General features: G+C 31.9%; 3 protein-coding genes across 3 annotated transcripts; all 3 read right to left on the minus strand.

The window, feature by feature from the left end:
* Positions 1-3,783: 3,783 nt before the first annotated feature.
* LOC107959212 (F-box protein At2g27310) lies at positions 3,784-4,839 on the minus strand. The gene has a single exon (XM_016895208.2). The coding sequence runs from the start codon at positions 4,837-4,839 to the stop codon at positions 3,784-3,786; it is 1,056 nt and encodes a 351-aa protein (XP_016750697.1).
* Positions 4,840-10,562: 5,723 nt separating this feature from the next.
* Positions 10,563-11,541, minus strand: LOC107960839 (ribonuclease 1). Its single transcript, XM_016897107.1, has 3 exons — positions 11,212-11,541; positions 10,919-11,114; positions 10,563-10,807 (listed from the first exon to the last, which is right to left on the minus strand). Exons 1-3 carry the CDS (start codon positions 11,539-11,541, stop codon positions 10,563-10,565), a joined length of 771 nt encoding a protein of 256 aa, XP_016752596.1.
* Positions 11,542-13,128: 1,587 nt separating this feature from the next.
* LOC107959211 (ruvB-like protein 1) lies at positions 13,129-17,479 on the minus strand. The gene is made up of 12 exons (XM_016895207.2): positions 17,285-17,479; positions 16,516-16,704; positions 16,254-16,385; positions 15,996-16,145; positions 15,628-15,783; positions 15,004-15,138; positions 14,571-14,636; positions 14,265-14,371; positions 13,900-13,999; positions 13,700-13,791; positions 13,545-13,614; positions 13,129-13,445 (listed from the first exon to the last, which is right to left on the minus strand). The coding sequence occupies exons 1-12, from the start codon at positions 17,372-17,374 to the stop codon at positions 13,356-13,358; spliced, it is 1,377 nt and encodes a 458-aa protein (XP_016750696.1). The 5' UTR covers positions 17,375-17,479; the 3' UTR covers positions 13,129-13,355.
* Positions 17,480-17,698: the final 219 nt, after the last annotated feature.

Genomic DNA, 17,698 nt, shown 5'->3' on the forward strand with positions numbered 1-17,698 from the left:
TTAATCCGATATCTTTTCTTTTCCACGTTCAAGTCTCGTATTCAAGTCATCCGGATCTTTATAAAGAAATTTGATCGTCGTTTTCATTTATTTCATGTTATAATACATTCAACTAATGCTCTAAACAAAATTACCATTTTACCTCTAAACTTTTAATTAATGACGATTTCATCCTTAGGTTAAAATAAAATAAAATTATTGCAATTTAATTCTTATTTCCAGCTGTTATTCTCACACAAATTGATAACAACCTATGAATTCTATAAAATTTCAGAATTTTCCATAATTTCAACACTTTTCAATTCAATCCTTAAAACATGTTTTTCCCTGATCTTGAGCTAAATTAATAATTTCATTCAATTTTGTAATTTAAATAATAAAATAATCCATTTCATGCAAATTGGTCATTTCTAACTTTTTTTACACAATTGCCTATAAAATTTTACTTTTATTCAATTTAGTCCATGAGCCTAAAACATACAAATTAGCCATGCCAGCTGAATATTCATACATATTTTCCTCCTCCTCTTCTCCATTCCACATCCTTAATTTATATAACATGCAACAAGTAACATTATCAATAATTTCACTATTTACTTATGTATATTCAAAACTGTCCATTTGCGTCATAGTCACTAAATTATTTATATCTTAAGCTACAGAACTCGAAATTAAGATCCGCTAATTTTCCCTAAAACTAGACTTACTTATCTTATTACCATAAAATTTTCAGAATTTTTAGTTTATCCAATAAGTACATTTTATTCTTTAAAGTTGCCCCTGTTCTGCTTTCTGACAGTTCCGACTCTTCTTCACTAAGAATTAATTATCTCATCGTATGAGATTCGGATAATACTCCCGCTTATTTCTTTTAAAAATAGACTCTTTAAGGATTTTAAACATATAAATTTAATCCCTTAATTATTTTTATCCAATTTTTGATGATTTTCCAAAGTCAGAACAGGGGAACCTGAAATCATTCTGATATCGTCTCACAAAACTTATTATATCTCATGATTTACAACTCCATTGCCTACACCGTTTCTTCTATAAGAAACTAGACTCAATAAGCTTTAATTTCATTTTTTATTCATCCTATAATTATATTTCTACAATTTTTGGAGATTTTTGAAAGTTAGACTATTGCTGCTGTCCAAAATTGTTTTAGTGCAAAATGTTGATTTTCATTTTGCCCCAAATTTCACAGTTCATACAATTCAGTCCTTACCTAATTAACCCCTCAATTAAACTAATTTTCTCAATTAATACTTTTCCTAGACATTATAAGTTATTTCATAACTATTGAAATTCAGAATTTCCACATAAAACTCTAACTTCAAACTCTTTTACAATTTAGGTCCCAAACATTCACTTTCTATTCAATCCTTTCAATAAAATCAGCATATAAACAATTTAAAGCTCTAATTCTATATCAAATCATCATATACTTCCAGCACATATTCATAGAAACTTTCAATTTCTTTCATAGAATCAAGAACTAATGAATTCAACAAATGGACCTAGTTGTAAAAGTCACAAAAACACAAAAATTTCAAGAAATAATCAAGAATTGAACTTACTTGCAGTAAAAATATGAAAAACCAGCTTAAGGGAACTCTTCCATGGTGTTTTTCTGATGAGAATGCAGAAAAATAAAGAGAAATCTAGATAATTCCACTCTAGTCCTAGCTTTATTAAGTAAATTTTGCAATTTTCTAATTTTTCCCTTAATTCCCCTTATTTTCTTGGTGATTTCATGCTCTTGTCGTCCAGCCCAAATAGACCTTGGGTCTATTTGCCTTTTAAACCCTCTTTCTTTTATCATTTAAGCTATTTCATCATTTCCCACAATTTTGCATTTGATACAATTTAGTCCTTTTTGTTCAATTAGCTATCAGTACTTTAAAATTTCTTGACGAAACTTTAATACTAACTTATTAACACTCCACAAATATTTATCAAAATATTTATGGCTCGATTTAAAATTCCCGAGGTCTCAATACCTCGTTTTCAATTTTAATTATTTTAATATATATTAGCACATTTCACTATTTCAAAATTTTTCCTAACTTCACATTTAACTTATACTCACTAAATTAATAATATTTCCTACTCATTTGTCAAATTTAGTGATCTCGAACCACTGTTCTGACACTACTAAAAATTAAGCTGTTATACATGGCATTGATAAGTTACTATAAGGCAAAGGTCCCATGTAAGACCATGCCAAGGCATGGCATCGGTGAATTCATAAGGCAAGGATACCATGTAAGACCATGTCAAGACATGGCAATGGTAAGTTTCAAAAGGATACCACGTAAGACCATGACAAGTCATGGCAATGGTAAGGTACCCGTGTATCCTTAGTATTCCAAGTGGTTCAACGAGAAAATTTAAAGAAAATATCAAGGTAAGGTAAGGTAAGACGAGTTATACTAAAAAGGTAAGACAAGTTCATGCTAGAAGAGTAAAGGTAAGTACATAATGTTCATGTATGCTTGATAAGGAAAAAGGTAAGTAAAATGTATTAATAAATTTGATGAAGTAAGCAAGTATTTAAGTAAGTGAGTAAGTGAAGAAGTTTTAAATATGTCTGTGACAATTAATGAAGTTGCATTAAGTAGTATCATGCCAAGTAGTAAGATGATTCTTATGAATGATGTTATTTATTTGCATGCAAACTTACTAAGCTTAATGCTTACCCCCTTTATTTTCCTTCTTTTTATAGTTTTGTCAAGCTAACTCAGGGATTGTAAAGTACGTCGGAGGTCCGGGCACACTATCAAGAGGATTATTTTGGTATAGCTAGACGTTTCATTTTGAGTATGGCATGTATAGCATCGTAGCCATTTTGTGTGTATGATCTTATGATATAGCTAATGATTGATATGTAAATGCTTGATAATGATTAGCTATTGGAATGGCTAATCAAAGACATGTTTGGTGTTATGTATGCCTAAATGCTAGTTATTCCATGGAAATCATGAAAAAGGTAAAATTAGCACAAAATAGAATCAGACAGTAGCAGTGACGTGAATTTGAAATATCACTAAAAATAGTAGAAATGGAATTAAATGATGAATAAGTTATGAAATCAAAGATTATTATGTCTATTTTCTAATGGAAGAAACAAAATAGGCCTATTTTCTAATGGAAGAAACAAAATAGGTAAATGAGATATATTTTATGAGATATTTAAATTTTTGTGAAACAGGGCCAGAGCGATTTCTGGATCCCCTGTTCTGAATTTAAAAATTCATCATAAATTGTACAAAAATAATTAGAAGTCATTCTTTATATGTATAGATTCCTTATTTAGTCTAGTTTTAAGAGAAACAAACTTCCTAGTCATTGAAATTCTATACAGAGAGATATCTGATTCGTAATATACAGAGGTCAGAGCAGTCGAACCCTGAAACAGGGGAGACTTTAACTAATAAACTGTACCAGTTGGCCTGACCAAAAATTCTAGAAGAAAATTAGTTGATAGATATATGAGTCTAGTTTTAAGAAAAATTTACGGAATTGGATTTCGAGTTTCGTAATTCGAGATATGAATTTTTAATCGACTGTGACGCAGATTGCCAGCTTCTCTGGAAGTTTTAAAAATAAATTGTTTGAGCTGTTTAAGTAATGAATTAAGTCCGTTAACACCTCATGTTCGACTCCGGCGATGGTCTCGGATACGGGGCGTTACAAAATATTTTTATTACTTATTTGTATGATACTTACAAATTATAACAAAATAAAATGATGGAATTACCGCCCATGTCCATTTGACCCTTAAACAAATTTTATTAAGAGTGAGGGTAACATGGGCAAAATGAACCACCAAAACGCTCCACAGGCGGCGAAAATCGAGAAGATGCAAATTAAGTCCAAAACTCTATCCTTTCTCGTTTTCCTTTCTTTCCTCTCCCTTTTCTTTGCCATGAACTCTTCGTACTTCTCTTTCTCTCCCTTTCCCTTCCAACTTCTGCTGCTCCCCATAACCCTTTCCAAAATTACCAAACTCTCCACCCCATTCACTCCTTTCCCATCCATATCCTCCATCCTCATACACACTTCCCTCACGTGCATCTCCTCTCCTTCTCCTTTCTCCCCGCAGGTGACCACTACCCCACACGCCACCAACTCTCTCGACGATCCCCACCCTTCATCTCCCTCCATCACCCTCCCATATCGCACCTGTACATCACCTGTCAGCCAGTGTCGTTCCACCGAAACCGCTCTCTTACTAGACATATTAACTGCTTTTTCCCGGGTCGGGTCCACAACGATCCAACTCAAACTCAAGTTCTCCTCCAAATGTTTCAGCCATGTGTCATCGTTAGAACTACCGTATTTTATCGGTGACCTTGGAGCCGGATTGTCCACGCCAAGCAAATTCAGCCGAAAGGGTGTAGACAAGAACCAGCTGCTGGACGTCTCCATTTCTACGACTTTCGAATAAATGGGGTTTCCATTATAGTAAATATCAACGGCTGAGATTAATTCTGTTGCCAGAGCCAAAGAGCGCCTGACGTTAGGCTTCGGTGGTTGGAGATTAGGAAACGGAAATGATTCGGAGAAGAAGGAGCGGTAACCGGAAGGGAACGTGGAGATAACTTGTTTCAGACGTGGGTGATCGAGAGAAGGCCACGTGGAACAACAAATGTCACGCCAGAGATTTTCTTCTGTAGATAGGGAACGTAAATAAGAGGAAACACAGGCGGTGGAAGCCAGGTCGGGACCATCCAGCCGCGTGAGGATGAGAGCTCGGATTATATCTGGATGAAGGGTGGTGATTATTCCACTGCCGCCTCTAGCAATGGAAGATGAAGGCAGAGACGAAGCCATTGGGTTGGGTCTCTTTCAGAGCGAAGCTTTTGTGGTCTCTTATCTTTCGAAAACATTCCGTGCTTTAAAAGACCCAAGATGGGCAAACGGCCAAACTTTGTCCTAAATGCTAACTGTAGACCCTTTAAAAAAATTAAAATACTTTACAATATGTATAAAATTAATAATTATCATTTTAAAATTGGAGAAAAAATGGATTCACTCTTAACATTCTTTAAATAAAAAAGGATCAAAATCATGTTTCAACCAACTAAATCCACTGTTATATATTAAATTTATTACTTTTACATTAATTAAAAAAACAGTACTTTTTTTTGTGAAAAACAGTACCCTTTATAATGCCTAAATTGTACCTAAACTAACAAAAAATATTTAATAAACTTCCAAGTCTTCAATAGCCCAACCCTTGTATCACTTAATCAATACAGATTTGACACGTGTACAAGTATTAGACAGGTGAGTTGCATGAGGTTAACATCTAACAAACCATAGTTGGAGGTTTTTGTTTCTTTTCTTCTGAAGAACAAAATTTTATATTTTTAAAAAATATAAATTTCTAAAATTTAACTTTCATTTGGGGAGGAGGCTTAGAAAACAGACCACAGTAAAAAAATTTAATGCTAACAGATTTTAATATATTTGAGGTGTTGGGGATGAGCAAAAAGTTTGAACTATATTTAGGGCATGAATGCCAAGCCCAGGCCTAGTCATTTGGTCTGGTATTATATTTGCACATGCCTCTAGCGGATCTACCATTGTCGACTTCAAATTTGGTGAATCTGACGCAATTCCGTCTCCGCACTTCAAATATGCATATTTATTTTATCTTAATTACGATATTTTACATATAAAAAAATGGTTTTCATGTTATGAAACGTGTAATTACATTACTGAAATTTTACCACCTAAATAATCATTTGTCATTGGCGTGCTCCATATTTGCCCACTTGTAAAACTTTTTATTAATTATTATTAGATTTTAGTAGGCGAGCAAAAAATTAGGTAAAATATATATTTTTTAAAATATATTTTGATACATTATCTGTTTAGTCACTCAAGTTTATCCGCGTTCTTTTTTTGGTTATTTATTTAAAAAATTATTATTTTTTCACTCCTGTTAAATAAGTTATCAATTTTAAATCACTCTCATTAAATAAGTTGTCAATTTTTGTTACTCAAAAATGGGTTTGATCACCAAAGATAATGCTGATGTGACTTAATATAATAACAAATTTAACCTCTAATGTTTACCTATTTTAATAGCTTAATCCTAATTTTGAAAAAAAAAATTAACCCTTAATATTTGCATATTATACCAACTTATTCATGATTTTAAAAATTTAAAAAATATAAATTTAAAAGAATTAAAATATAAAAATTCAAACTTATTAAAACTTATAAATATATAAAATATACAAAATAAATATAAATTATATTTAAAGATGAATAAAGTTTAATATATTTTAGCACCTTCAATCCACACTTTTCATTTTCTTCTTCCTCAATCAAGGCTAATTTTTCTTCCTCGTTCCTCAAATATTTCTTTTTATATTTTCCCCTTTTGATTTTAGTTCCTCAAATCAGTTAGTTAATTTTCAAAAATAAAAAAAAAGTCTCATATCCTATCTAATTTGTTTGAATTAATTCATAATTTACAACTTTTTAGCTTGAGGTTGGAGAGAATTATGAGAGCAAAAAGGTGAGAAGTAAAAATAAGAAATGAGAATAAAAAGATGGTGGAGTGAGATGGTTAGATTGCCAAAGTAAATAAGATAATATTATTCTTTTATTAACTGGATTGGGAAAATTGAATCTTTGTCATTTGTTCTGGGTGTGTATTTGTTTTAAGTGATTTGCAGTGGAATTTGATTTTATATTTACCAACATTATCTAATTAATTGCCTTTCAAATTCTAAAAATTTAGAAATTTTGTTATTATTTTTATTTGAGTAAATAATCTAAATTGACAATGAAAATTTAAATGAAAAATTAAAATCAAACTTATATAAGCTCATTATGATAAGCACATAAAATATTTAAAAGAAAGAGGAAGAAAAACTGGAGTTGATTGAGAAATATGAGAAGGAAAAGTGTGGACTTTTTTGGAGAAGGAATGTGTGAAAATATATTAAATTTTAACAAATTTTAAATATATTTTTATAATTTTTTTGAGTATTTTCTATATATTTTTAATATTTTTGCGATTTTATTTATATTTTCTTAATTTTTAGAATCATGACTGATTTGGTATAACATGTAAATAATAAGGATTAAACTTGTTGTTTTTCAATCAGGATTAAATTAATAAAATCGATAAGTATTGAGAAATAAATTTGTTGTTATACTAAGTTGGGCCCACATTCTGTTTAATGCTGAAACCCATATTTATTATTATTTGAACAAAAAGAGCGTTTCAGTCATTGCCCAACTTTATTGATCTTTGTACTTTAATGAAATTGAGATGTTAGGCTAAATTTGGATTTATTGAACTTCAGTCCTCAGTAGAGCTGATCATGGGCTGGACGGTCCGGTCCGGCCCGGCTCGAAGGCCTGCCCGAAAAATGGGAGGGTTTGGGTAAAAATATAGGCCCGAAAAATGGGCTTGGGCAAAAAAATGAGGCCCATTTAGAAAACGGGCCGGGCCTCGGGTAAGATTTTTTAGCCCGGGCCTGGCCCGAATTATATATTAATATATATTTTTTATTTTATTTTTAATTATTTTAAATTTTTAATATAAATATTTTTTATTATATTGTTAATTTGTGTATTATTTTAAGAATTGTTTTAGTATTATTTTTATTTATTTTAATATTTGTTTTTATGTTTTTAAATATATTTGATTTATTATATTTTTTAAATTTTTTATTTAATGAAATAAGAAAAAAAATTAATATGGGCCGGGCCGGGCTTGGGCTTAGTAATTTTATTTCGGGCCAGACTTGGGCAAAATTTTAGGCCCATATTTCCGGCCGAGCCGGGCCTGGGCATAGTAGACGGGCCTAAAATTTTGTCTGAACCCGGCCCGGCCCATGATCACCTCTAGTCCCCAGCCTATCAAATTGATCAATGAATTAAAAAAAAAATGATGCATCCATATAAGTAACTTCCTTTTTTAAGGATATGCCATTCCGTTACGTATTGGTTAATATATCTAAGTCCAATTCTTTATTTTATATGATTTAGATATGTAATTGTTTTTATAATATTTATTTAAATAATATAATTATTTATTAGAAAATTTATCATACACGTATACATATAAAAACCACGTATTTAGAGCACAAAAATATGTTTAAAAATAACATATAATAAATAATAAAATTTATGATTTGAAACATATTAATAATAATACATCAAATACATACGATATTAAAATGAAAAAAATTAAATTATATTTATAAGTAAAATGAAACTTAAACATATAAATATATTAGACTAATAATACTAAATGAATACAAGTGTTTATCATGGTGTTGTCATTAATCTTAATTTTGTGTAGAGTTAATTTGTGATATCAACTTAATCAACAATTTTATTAATAGAATATACACAATTGATGAATGTAATAAATTGTGCATAATAAAATTTAAATTTATAAAAAATGGTAAAATAAACTTTTAATTGAATGTTAACTTTAATGTTTTATTAATGCAATTTACTTTGGTTCAAATTAGAGATGTTTATAGGTTAGGTCGAGCAGGATTTAGACATGATATTAATATACTTTATACTTATCCAAGCTTAGTCTGACATAAAATATGGGCTTAAAATTTTTCTAAACTTACTCGTATTTGTAATTGGTTAATATAAGCCTATTTTAGACCCGCTTAAATTATTCTTTTTAAAAATTAAAATATATTTATATTATTTTTAATTTAATATTTAATAATTTCATATAGCTTTATTTATTAAATTTTTTTATATAGTCATTTTAACATTTTTGGATGTTTAAATTATAGTAGTACATATTATTGATCATATAATTTTTATGCGTTATAAACTATATATATATATAAATAACATAATATAAAATCTAACAAATTTAAAAGTGCGTTGAACCGAGTTCAAACCTTCAATATTCACCTCAAACTTAATCCATATTTGAAACGAACTTAATTTTTTACTTATACTCATTTTTTAGATTTAATATTTTTACCAAAACTTTTCAAAAATTTGAATGAAACTTTTGACTTCAACGAGCACTGAAAGTAAAAGAATTAAAGTAGTGGTCTGCCCCTAATTTGTGCCCACTAATTTAAAATTAACGCGGAATAAATTTGGTAATTTACTCTTTATTCAATGTCTTCTTGCTAAACCAAGAAAAAAAAGAGGGAAAGAAAGTGAAGTGCTTCTTGAATTGAAAAAGAGTGGTCCCCCTCAATCATAAAAAAAGAAAAACACAAATCTATCACTCATCTCAGGTAATCATTGGAGTGATTTGAAGAAAAACAAAATTGTCATTAGAACTAATTTCCAGTGTGCGGTTTTCAACAAAGATCCAAACACTTGGGAGGTATATATGATTTGGAAGAAGTATTTTTATGGCTACTCCCCATGGAAACATCAAGAGTGAAGACATATGGCCAACAATTATTAAAATTAAAATTGGCATTAGCAAAGAAGATAATTGACAAGCCGTTATAATAAACTGTAAGAGAAAAGCCTAAAGTTTCTCAGCACTCAAATCCCATAAAAGAAAAGACATTTTATCTTGTTTTCTGAAAATCCTAGATGAGAATTTTGAAATGCTCAAAAGCAAAAGTAGGAGAACAGAAAAGAAATCAGAGATTAAAAAATATATTTTATTTTTACAAAAGCTTATGCTAGCTTGCAAATCCTTTGTCTTACTGAGCCGTCATCTTTTGATGAAGGTGTAATGGTGATGGGCATGACTACATTCTCGGAAGGTAGCAACCAGTAATTTCATTTTATGGTTTTAACAAGAGATAATAGATGGGTCAATGTCAAACTTTTCAAAAATCTTCAGCGTCATCTTTGTTTCTCTATCTATGCCCTTCCAATATTGAAGTCACGCGTGGAACAAATAATTTTAATAACTACAGAAGTTGGAAATTAATTTAACGTTTTCCTTTTGTTTCCTTTTTAGTAGCATCCCTTCAGTTTTTCCCTCACACAAAAAACCAAATATGTACTAGTAGTGACAATTTTATTGAACAATTTTTATGAGACAATTTTATGAACCATAAAACAAAAAAATGTTGAAGCGTTTATTCTGTGTCTTTTTGAATGGTTGATTTACATTTATACATGATTGGTTGATGTAATATAGGGTAATTAAGTGTCATGCGTGGTGAAATATTTTACTCTAAGAATTAATTATAAGTGTTTTAGATATTTCTCAGAAATTTATAGGTAAGTAAGGTGAGACTATGTAAGTGACAGGCACTTATAAAGGATGAACTGTTAGAGAACTTGCCAGGTTAGTAGCCAACGAGCCATGTTTTATATTATTTGTATAACAATAACAAAACTATAATCTCAAGATCCAAAGAGCAAAAGGCCAAGACTACTGTAAGAGGTTTTGGATATATGCCCTCACAGTTAATACTCAGTAGGCTTTATCATCCATTATTCAAAGATGAAAAGTATTTATTACATCGATTAAGATGCCTGCATGCAACAAAGGAAGCATCCCTAAACAGCGAAGAAGCGACGACTGATTACATTATTTCAACATCCCATCCATCATATATGATATATGATTACAGTAATGTAAGCTCATCAAGGGTACTCTTACAGACGCCAGAGTAAGAGACTTTACAGTCTTGAATCCCTTGGGGCGTGGGATTTCCTTTTTTATAGCATAAGCGAAGCTCAAGCAAGATCTTTGCTCCCATTCCGCCTTTCTTTGTGCGGCATGCAATCTCAGGTGTTCCATTTACTGCCGCTTTTACTTTCTTTACCATCTCTTCTACTTTGTAACTCACTCCGCGTTCAAGTTTAAATGCTGCATTGCATTCGCATTTCCATATATATATATATCAGCAAGATTTAATTCATGGGGTATATGTATATATGTTGGTCAGCGTTCAAGTATAAATTAAGTAATTAAAGTGACCTTGAACAAAGTTATTCCTGAGATTAATGGCAGCTTTGAAGTAGTCAAGAGGTTTGTCACCGTAATCAGAACACATTCCATGCTTTGTCCATTCATTGCTCCAGAATGTTTGGCTTGTCTTAAGAGATGATGTGTTCTTTAGGTCTGGCCACGCTTGCATTAGCTGCTGCACTAGGTTCCCGGTTTGCAGGATAACCTAGTTTCAATTAACCAATCCAAGATGATACGGCATAAGCAAAACTACTATAGTATATCCGTTCTATAAATCAAATAAAACAGAAGAAGATGCATACGGGGAGTTGATCTGCACGTGTGGGTGTCAAAGTGGTGCAGGATTTGTTCTTTGCGTATGCAGGTACTCCTTTGTCATTGCTGAGTTGTGGCCATAAACCATGGATGGTGAACTCAGCTGGGATATCTCCCACACATTTCAAACTGGAATCACATGAAGCAGGTGGCCATTGTAGACTGAATTTGTAGAAGGCGAACGTAGTATTGGGGTCTGTTGAACCGAGGATGCGCCCACTGCTTAGTCGTCGCTCCTGCACCCTCACTGCTTCTACTGCGCCACAGCTGATTTCCACTAACAGACAAGCCACCATCAAACCACCCACCGCCACCATTTTATTACAATGCTTCTTCATCTTTCCTAAATTCCAGTGTTGCTTGCTCCTTCACTCCCCGCCTAATTATAAAAGTTTAGATAATCTTCTTACAATTATTTTAGTTACCATTTTCTTAAGATTTGTACAAAATTTAGTGAATCTTATTGTAATGTGATAATAATATGACAAATTACTTTAAAAGATTAATAAAAATAAATATGTCAACTATTTTTTTTCTTTCTGGAACTATGACCTCTTTTATTAAAAATTTATAATTTTTGGTTGTAGCCAATCTGTATGGTACACTTTTAACGGTTTCGTTATTGATAGGCCTATATACTGTACATTTAAGAAAAATCAGACAAATTAATCACAAACACCACCACCTTGGCCATTATATTTCTCTTGACCAATTTGGCATCTTCTCTATGATTTATCGTGTTTTTGGTGACGTGAAACATGTGCATTTTATTCTAATGACAGACGACCATACAAATTTATATTCGAAATTACAGAAAAATTGTCCTTCTTTCAAATTCAACGCCATAAATATATAGGTAAATATACAGATAGGTATTTGATTCATTTCCCATTTTTAGCATCTCTATATCTTTTGTTTTTAGCTTCAGAGTCATTCTCCTAAATATGTTTTTTTCTTTATTATTTCTATTTTATTAATTTACCTTATTTATCTGGAATTATCGAGAAATCTATGCATAGTAGTCCCCCAAAATTTCTTCTACTAGAATTGGAGTAACTGATGGATGGTTTTATGCCAGCAAATCAATGTCTTTTAAGAATTTATCTAGGTTTTGTTAAATATGTCTTAAATGGTTGTGAAATCATGGGTATTACATTCTTTTATCATCTTACCAATCAATTTAAACGTTAAATATTAATTTAAATATAACTTGGAGAATATATTTAAAATATGAATTTTTAGGTTAATTGTAATAAATATCTCTAAATTATTAGTTAAAATTTAACTTCGTTTCTAAATTTTAAGATTTTTAATCGAGTTATTAGGTCATTCTATTAATTTAGTCATCGTGATATTAAATGTCAGTTTGAATTTGACATGACACATTTAAAATACACTAGTCAAATGGTGAGTATGTGTGTACTTACCACATGAACAACTTGGATATAAAAATAGATAATATCAATAAAATTTAAGGGGGTTATTTCTTTTTTTCCCTATGCACACATAATTATTTATATAATAATTCAACACATGTATTATAAATATGCTTCGCATCGTATTTAAACACCCAAGCTTATTTAATATTAATATAAAAATTTAAAAATATTTGTACATTTTTGTATATTTTTTAAAACTTTTTAAAAATAGGATAAATTAAATTATTTTTTAAATATTGAAGCTTGATTTTTTAAAATTATAACAATCGTTGAAGATTGAATTTATTATTATACCAATTTAAAAAATTGGTACATTGACATGATGAAGTGTAACCTTTCTATTTTGAATCTCTAAAATTAAAAAAAAAAATGACTATATATGTAATTAACCTTAACAAATATTAACGAAAATACAATATTTCTTGATTTTCCTTAATACTCTACTTCATATACAAAGAGATCAATTTCAAAATTAGAAAACTTCAATTCATTTCAATAAAATGGAGAGCGTGGATACCTTGCGTTGAACCAGTAAGAATAGATTTTTTTAAAAGAAAAGTAAATATATTTGAAAATTGTGTTCAATACATTTGAATTCTCAAGATCCTCTAAATATATTAAAAACCTAATATAAATAACATGGCAATGCACAACAAAATTCAAGCTACAATAGGAAAAAAAGGTTAGTATAATTATGAAATGTATTTTTCCTGCTGCTCCTGAAGAATTTTTGCAGAAGACTTGGCATCTATGTATAGCTTGCTTACTTCCTCTAGATCAGCCTATAAATAAGTCAATGAAAACACATTTATTTCTTCCAGTAACTGTAGTTTGTAAACAATCATGAAGATGAAGAACAGTTGCATTCTATATTTAATTACCTTGCAAATGCCGTCCCGTCCATTCATTTTTGCCACGATACTTGCGGGTGATAACAACTGAACTGCATGCCTGAAGAAACAGAAACATTTAATTATATGCTTAAGATAGTGGACTGCCACTGATATTAGAGCACAAGGTAGAATTTAAGCCTGACCTTAATGATGTGCTTTGTCCAATCTCTCCTAGCAGTGCTAGACTCTCTTCATCCACGACCAATTCTTCCACCTGTGCACGGATTGCTAAAATCTGCAGACCGTAATAAGTAAAAATATAGTCATACTGTCATCCGACGCACGCTACAAGTAACAATGTTATGCTAACAATAAAGCGCATATAAACAGACAGGCCTTTAACCTGTATCATTTCAGAAGGACCGTAAATCTGTGTACGGATGATCACCAATCTGTCTAATAAGTCAACAGGTATGCCATGAGGACTATTCATATCAGTTCCCCTGCAAAACAGACATCCATTTTACACAGACTAGAACAAAATAAGCAATGGATATGAAATGGGAATTTATGATATCAGGTGAAACTTATAGAAAATATAACTCAGGCCCAAAACAAAAATAATTACAATTCATCTTGCAGAAGAGGTCTAATATATTCAGATTCTCAAATTGCATCGCATGCCTGGAAAGTCAATATGTAAAACTAAGCTAGCCCTCTAAAAGCTGCCGATATTTCAAAAATTCTGACAAAATCGATTTCACTTACCTTACATTACAAATGCCTCTATTTGTAGCGAAAATTACTATTGGAGATAGTGAGCTCTCTAAAGCACGATTCAAGTATGAAAAGCACTCCATGTCCAGCATATGCACCTGCTAACCATGATTTAGAGAACATAAACATGCATGATGTGTAAAATGCTTTGAGCATGTGCACAGGTCAAGACCTAAGAAGTATCTTAGATATACATTTGTTTGCATGCTTATTCGCATAGAAACATACATTGCATCCGTGCATCTAAAGGACATATATCGTATGCTAAAACAGCTCAACTAAAGAAAAGAACAAGACCTCATCAATGAATAGAACTCCTGGTACAAGCTCTGCAACACCTTCATCAATATACCGGTTAACTACCTGTCACAAACAACATTATTTCAATTAAAAGGCATGCCATCTTTCTAAGAAACAATTGAGCATAGCAGTTGAAGTCAATCCCACATCATAAGCCTGTTTCCAAATTGAACAGGAAGTCCATCTGACTCTAAAAGTTTAACCGTGTACTATATTGGTAGCTTCTAGGGAGCTGATCATAACAGGATTCATACTAATAGTAGGATTAAACCAGAGATTAGCTGCTAAGACTTCGGCTCTTAAACTGAAGATTCCAAGTAATACTATTAATGTATTGGTGAGAGAAATCACAGCAATGGTAAAACAATACTGCCTATTGTCCATAAAAATCGTCATAAAATGGACCTCAAATTTGTTTGGAAAATAATACCTTGTTTATTTCTTGTCGTAATTTGTCAGTGATTTCAGTCTTCCTGGGCTTCATCATCTGCCCCATTAGAGACAATATGTCCTGCCCCCCTTGTGGCCGTGCATTGGCAGCATCCAGATCATGGAGTGTTACATCCTAGTGATGAAGAAGATATAAGAGAAATTTTTCTTATGATTTGCAACATGGGTCCCAAAACAATTAAATTTAGAACCAAAAAGAGGCAAAGATGCCCGACAGAACCACCTTTTTAACAAATCAGCCAAATGTAGAAGGCATCAAATTTTAAATATTTTTTCCTTTCCTTTTAATCGAGTTATTACAGACTTAAGCAGATCAACAGTTCATAACAGACATCCTTGGTGAGAAAATACAGAAAGCAAATATTCACTTCTCAAATGCAATGAAGATTTCATAATGTTTGTACCACAATGCACAAAATAATATTGGTCCTTTAATGTTTACAAGCAGAAGCTTTTACCAAATTAGACAAATGTTCATGGGCTGTCCATGCCCATGAATATAGGAAACATAAGCAGAAAGGAGCAACCATAAGCGCAAATAGGAATATACAACAGCATGGTGGCATGGGGAACGCATAGAAGCCTGAGGTCAATGGAGACAAACCTGCACTATCTCCTTCTTTTTGTGAACCTCTCCTTTGGGAAGTGGAACATACTCTTCTGCTTCAAGGTCAAACTCTGTCGCAAAAGTATCACTTCTGCCCACCCTTTTAACTGCTCCACTATTAGCTTCAATATATATAACATCTCCAACAGCTACCTGTCAGTCATATTAGAAATCTCATTAGATATGAAACTAAAGGCAAAACCCTTACAGATAAGACCTAAATGTTTGAAAGTCACTAGAGGAAGGAGGTGAATAACTTAACATTATATGGTGCCTAATACAGTTTACAAAAAGCAATAATATCAAAAGCTTTTAACAATATATATTTTTTCCCAGTGACAAAGCAGAGAAACTTACGACCTTACCTTTTCCTTAATCAAGGCATCATAAATTGTAGGGTCTAGCTTCAGTTGTTTTGTCCCTTTAACAGTTTTCAATCCAATAATTACATGGCTAATGCTTTTACCATAACCACCTGTTACGCTCTCTGTTTCTTCAAGAGAGAGTTCAGTAACCTGAAACAAGACCAACCAGGCATCAGGCTCTGCAGCTATCCTGACAATCCATAGAGAAACCAATCACCTAAAACCAGGGACAAATAGATATAGTCAGCTGTAACTTGCCTCTCCTTCATAGACCTCTTTATTTTCCTTTATACGTAGACCAATAGCCCGTCGGAAGTTTTCCATCAAAACCTCGGTTTTCTTTACTTCTGATGAGTATACTTCAGATCCAACCATTGGACAGAACGGAACCTGCAAATAAGGAAGAGGAATGCATATATACCCAACATGAAAATCCCTCTGAGAAACTTGAATTCTAGAAAAGTAATAATGAAAAATGTTGAAGGAGATTAGAGAAAAAACAGGGAAAAGAAATGAAAACCTTGCTCCCAAGCTCTTGGGAAATTCCAAGTGCCAACGCTGTTTTTCCAGTACCAGGAGGCCCAGCCAACAGAAGAGCACGGCCAGCCATCTTCTTCTGCCTTATCATGTCCACTACAAGACCAGCAGCTTCTCTTGCCTCTGCTTGCCCCACAAAACCTGCAGTTAAAGGAATTGCATTTCCAGTGGCCTGGCAACAAAAAAAAAGAAGGAAAAGTCCATAAAAGTAAAATTTTGGTTAAAAAGGAGAGGCATATAGATAGCATTTCGCTAGTAAAACAGTAAGTGAATAAAAGAGAAAGATATGGTAGAGGATGTTATCCAATTAGTGTATTTCTTTTCATAGCCAAAATACATGGATAAAACCCATCTATTAAAGTTTACAATGTACGGAATATGTATATCTCATAACTTGATAACAGCCCTTGCCTTCGACACGTTGCCATTCTTTCCAATTTCCATAGTCCAATTTAATTCATGTAGAACACATAATCATCTCCAATTTGAAAATTAAATGAAACGTAAACTATATTTTTATTCACTTTAAAAATAATAACATAGCAAAATCAGAACCAAAAATCTAAACAAAAAGCAAACTTTCAGCTTAAAACCCTAGTCCCCGAAAGCTTTTTAAGGAAAAAGTGAACTTCCCATGGCTTAAAACAAAAACAAAACTTCAGAATGGTCACAGCTACAACATTACTACTTGCAGAAACAAACAAGAACATAAAGCAATTAAGCTAAAAAAGGAAACAAAAAAGAGAGAGTACATCGAGACCAAGGCCTTTGATGTGAGTGTGAGTCGCGATTCTTTGCTTTTTAGCCGTTGATTGAACCTCTTCGATCTTCATTTTATCCATATGTTTCCCTTCTGTTTTTGTTTTCCGGCGGAGAAAAAGGGCAAGGCTTTTCTTAAACCCTTCTGCAGCTTTCGTGAATTTGAAATTTGGATCCTCTGCCTTCTCGACCTAACTCCTTCTTATGCTCCCTCTTGTTTAACGCGCCACGTGGATTTTGCTTTCCTTGAATCTTTTTAATTTTTTATCAATATTTTCCTTCGACCTTTAATTTTTTACCACTTGCTAATTAGCTTCATTTTGGTATTTTTTTTGTTTTGGTATTTGAATTTGATAATTAAATTTATTTTGATTTTTAAATTTGATTTTGTCAAAATTTAATAATAT

This window comes from Gossypium hirsutum, chromosome A05 (assembly GCF_007990345.1).
Source record: "Gossypium hirsutum isolate 1008001.06 chromosome A05, Gossypium_hirsutum_v2.1, whole genome shotgun sequence".
Classification (NCBI taxonomy): domain Eukaryota; kingdom Viridiplantae; phylum Streptophyta; class Magnoliopsida; order Malvales; family Malvaceae; genus Gossypium; species Gossypium hirsutum.

Bases quoted from the DNA above. Each gene is read 5' to 3' on its own strand.
- LOC107959212 (XM_016895208.2), bottom strand. From the start codon at position 4,839: ATGGCTTCGTCTCTGCCTTCATCTTCCATTGCTAGAGGCGGCAGTGGA.
- LOC107960839 (XM_016897107.1), bottom strand. From the start codon at position 11,541: ATGGTGGCGGTGGGTGGTTTGATGGTGGCTTGTCTGTTAGTGGAAATC. The intron at 11,115-11,211 runs GTATGCATCTTC...AATTGAAACTAG, and splicing joins CACGTGCAGATCAACTCCCC to GTTATCCTGCAAACCGGGAA. The intron at 10,808-10,918 runs GTCACTTTAATT...AATGCAATGCAG, and splicing joins CAGGAATAACTTTGTTCAAG to CATTTAAACTTGAACGCGGA.
- LOC107959211 (XM_016895207.2), bottom strand. From the start codon at position 17,374: ATGGATAAAATGAAGATCGAAGAGGTTCAATCAACGGCTAAAAAGCAA. The intron at 14,000-14,264 runs GTAAGTGAAATC...TCTGTTTTGCAG, and splicing joins AGAGGCATTTGTAATGTAAG to GGGAACTGATATGAATAGTC. The intron at 13,615-13,699 runs GTCAGGCTTAAA...CTGTTTCTTCAG, and splicing joins GGACAAAGCACATCATTAAG to GCATGCAGTTCAGTTGTTAT.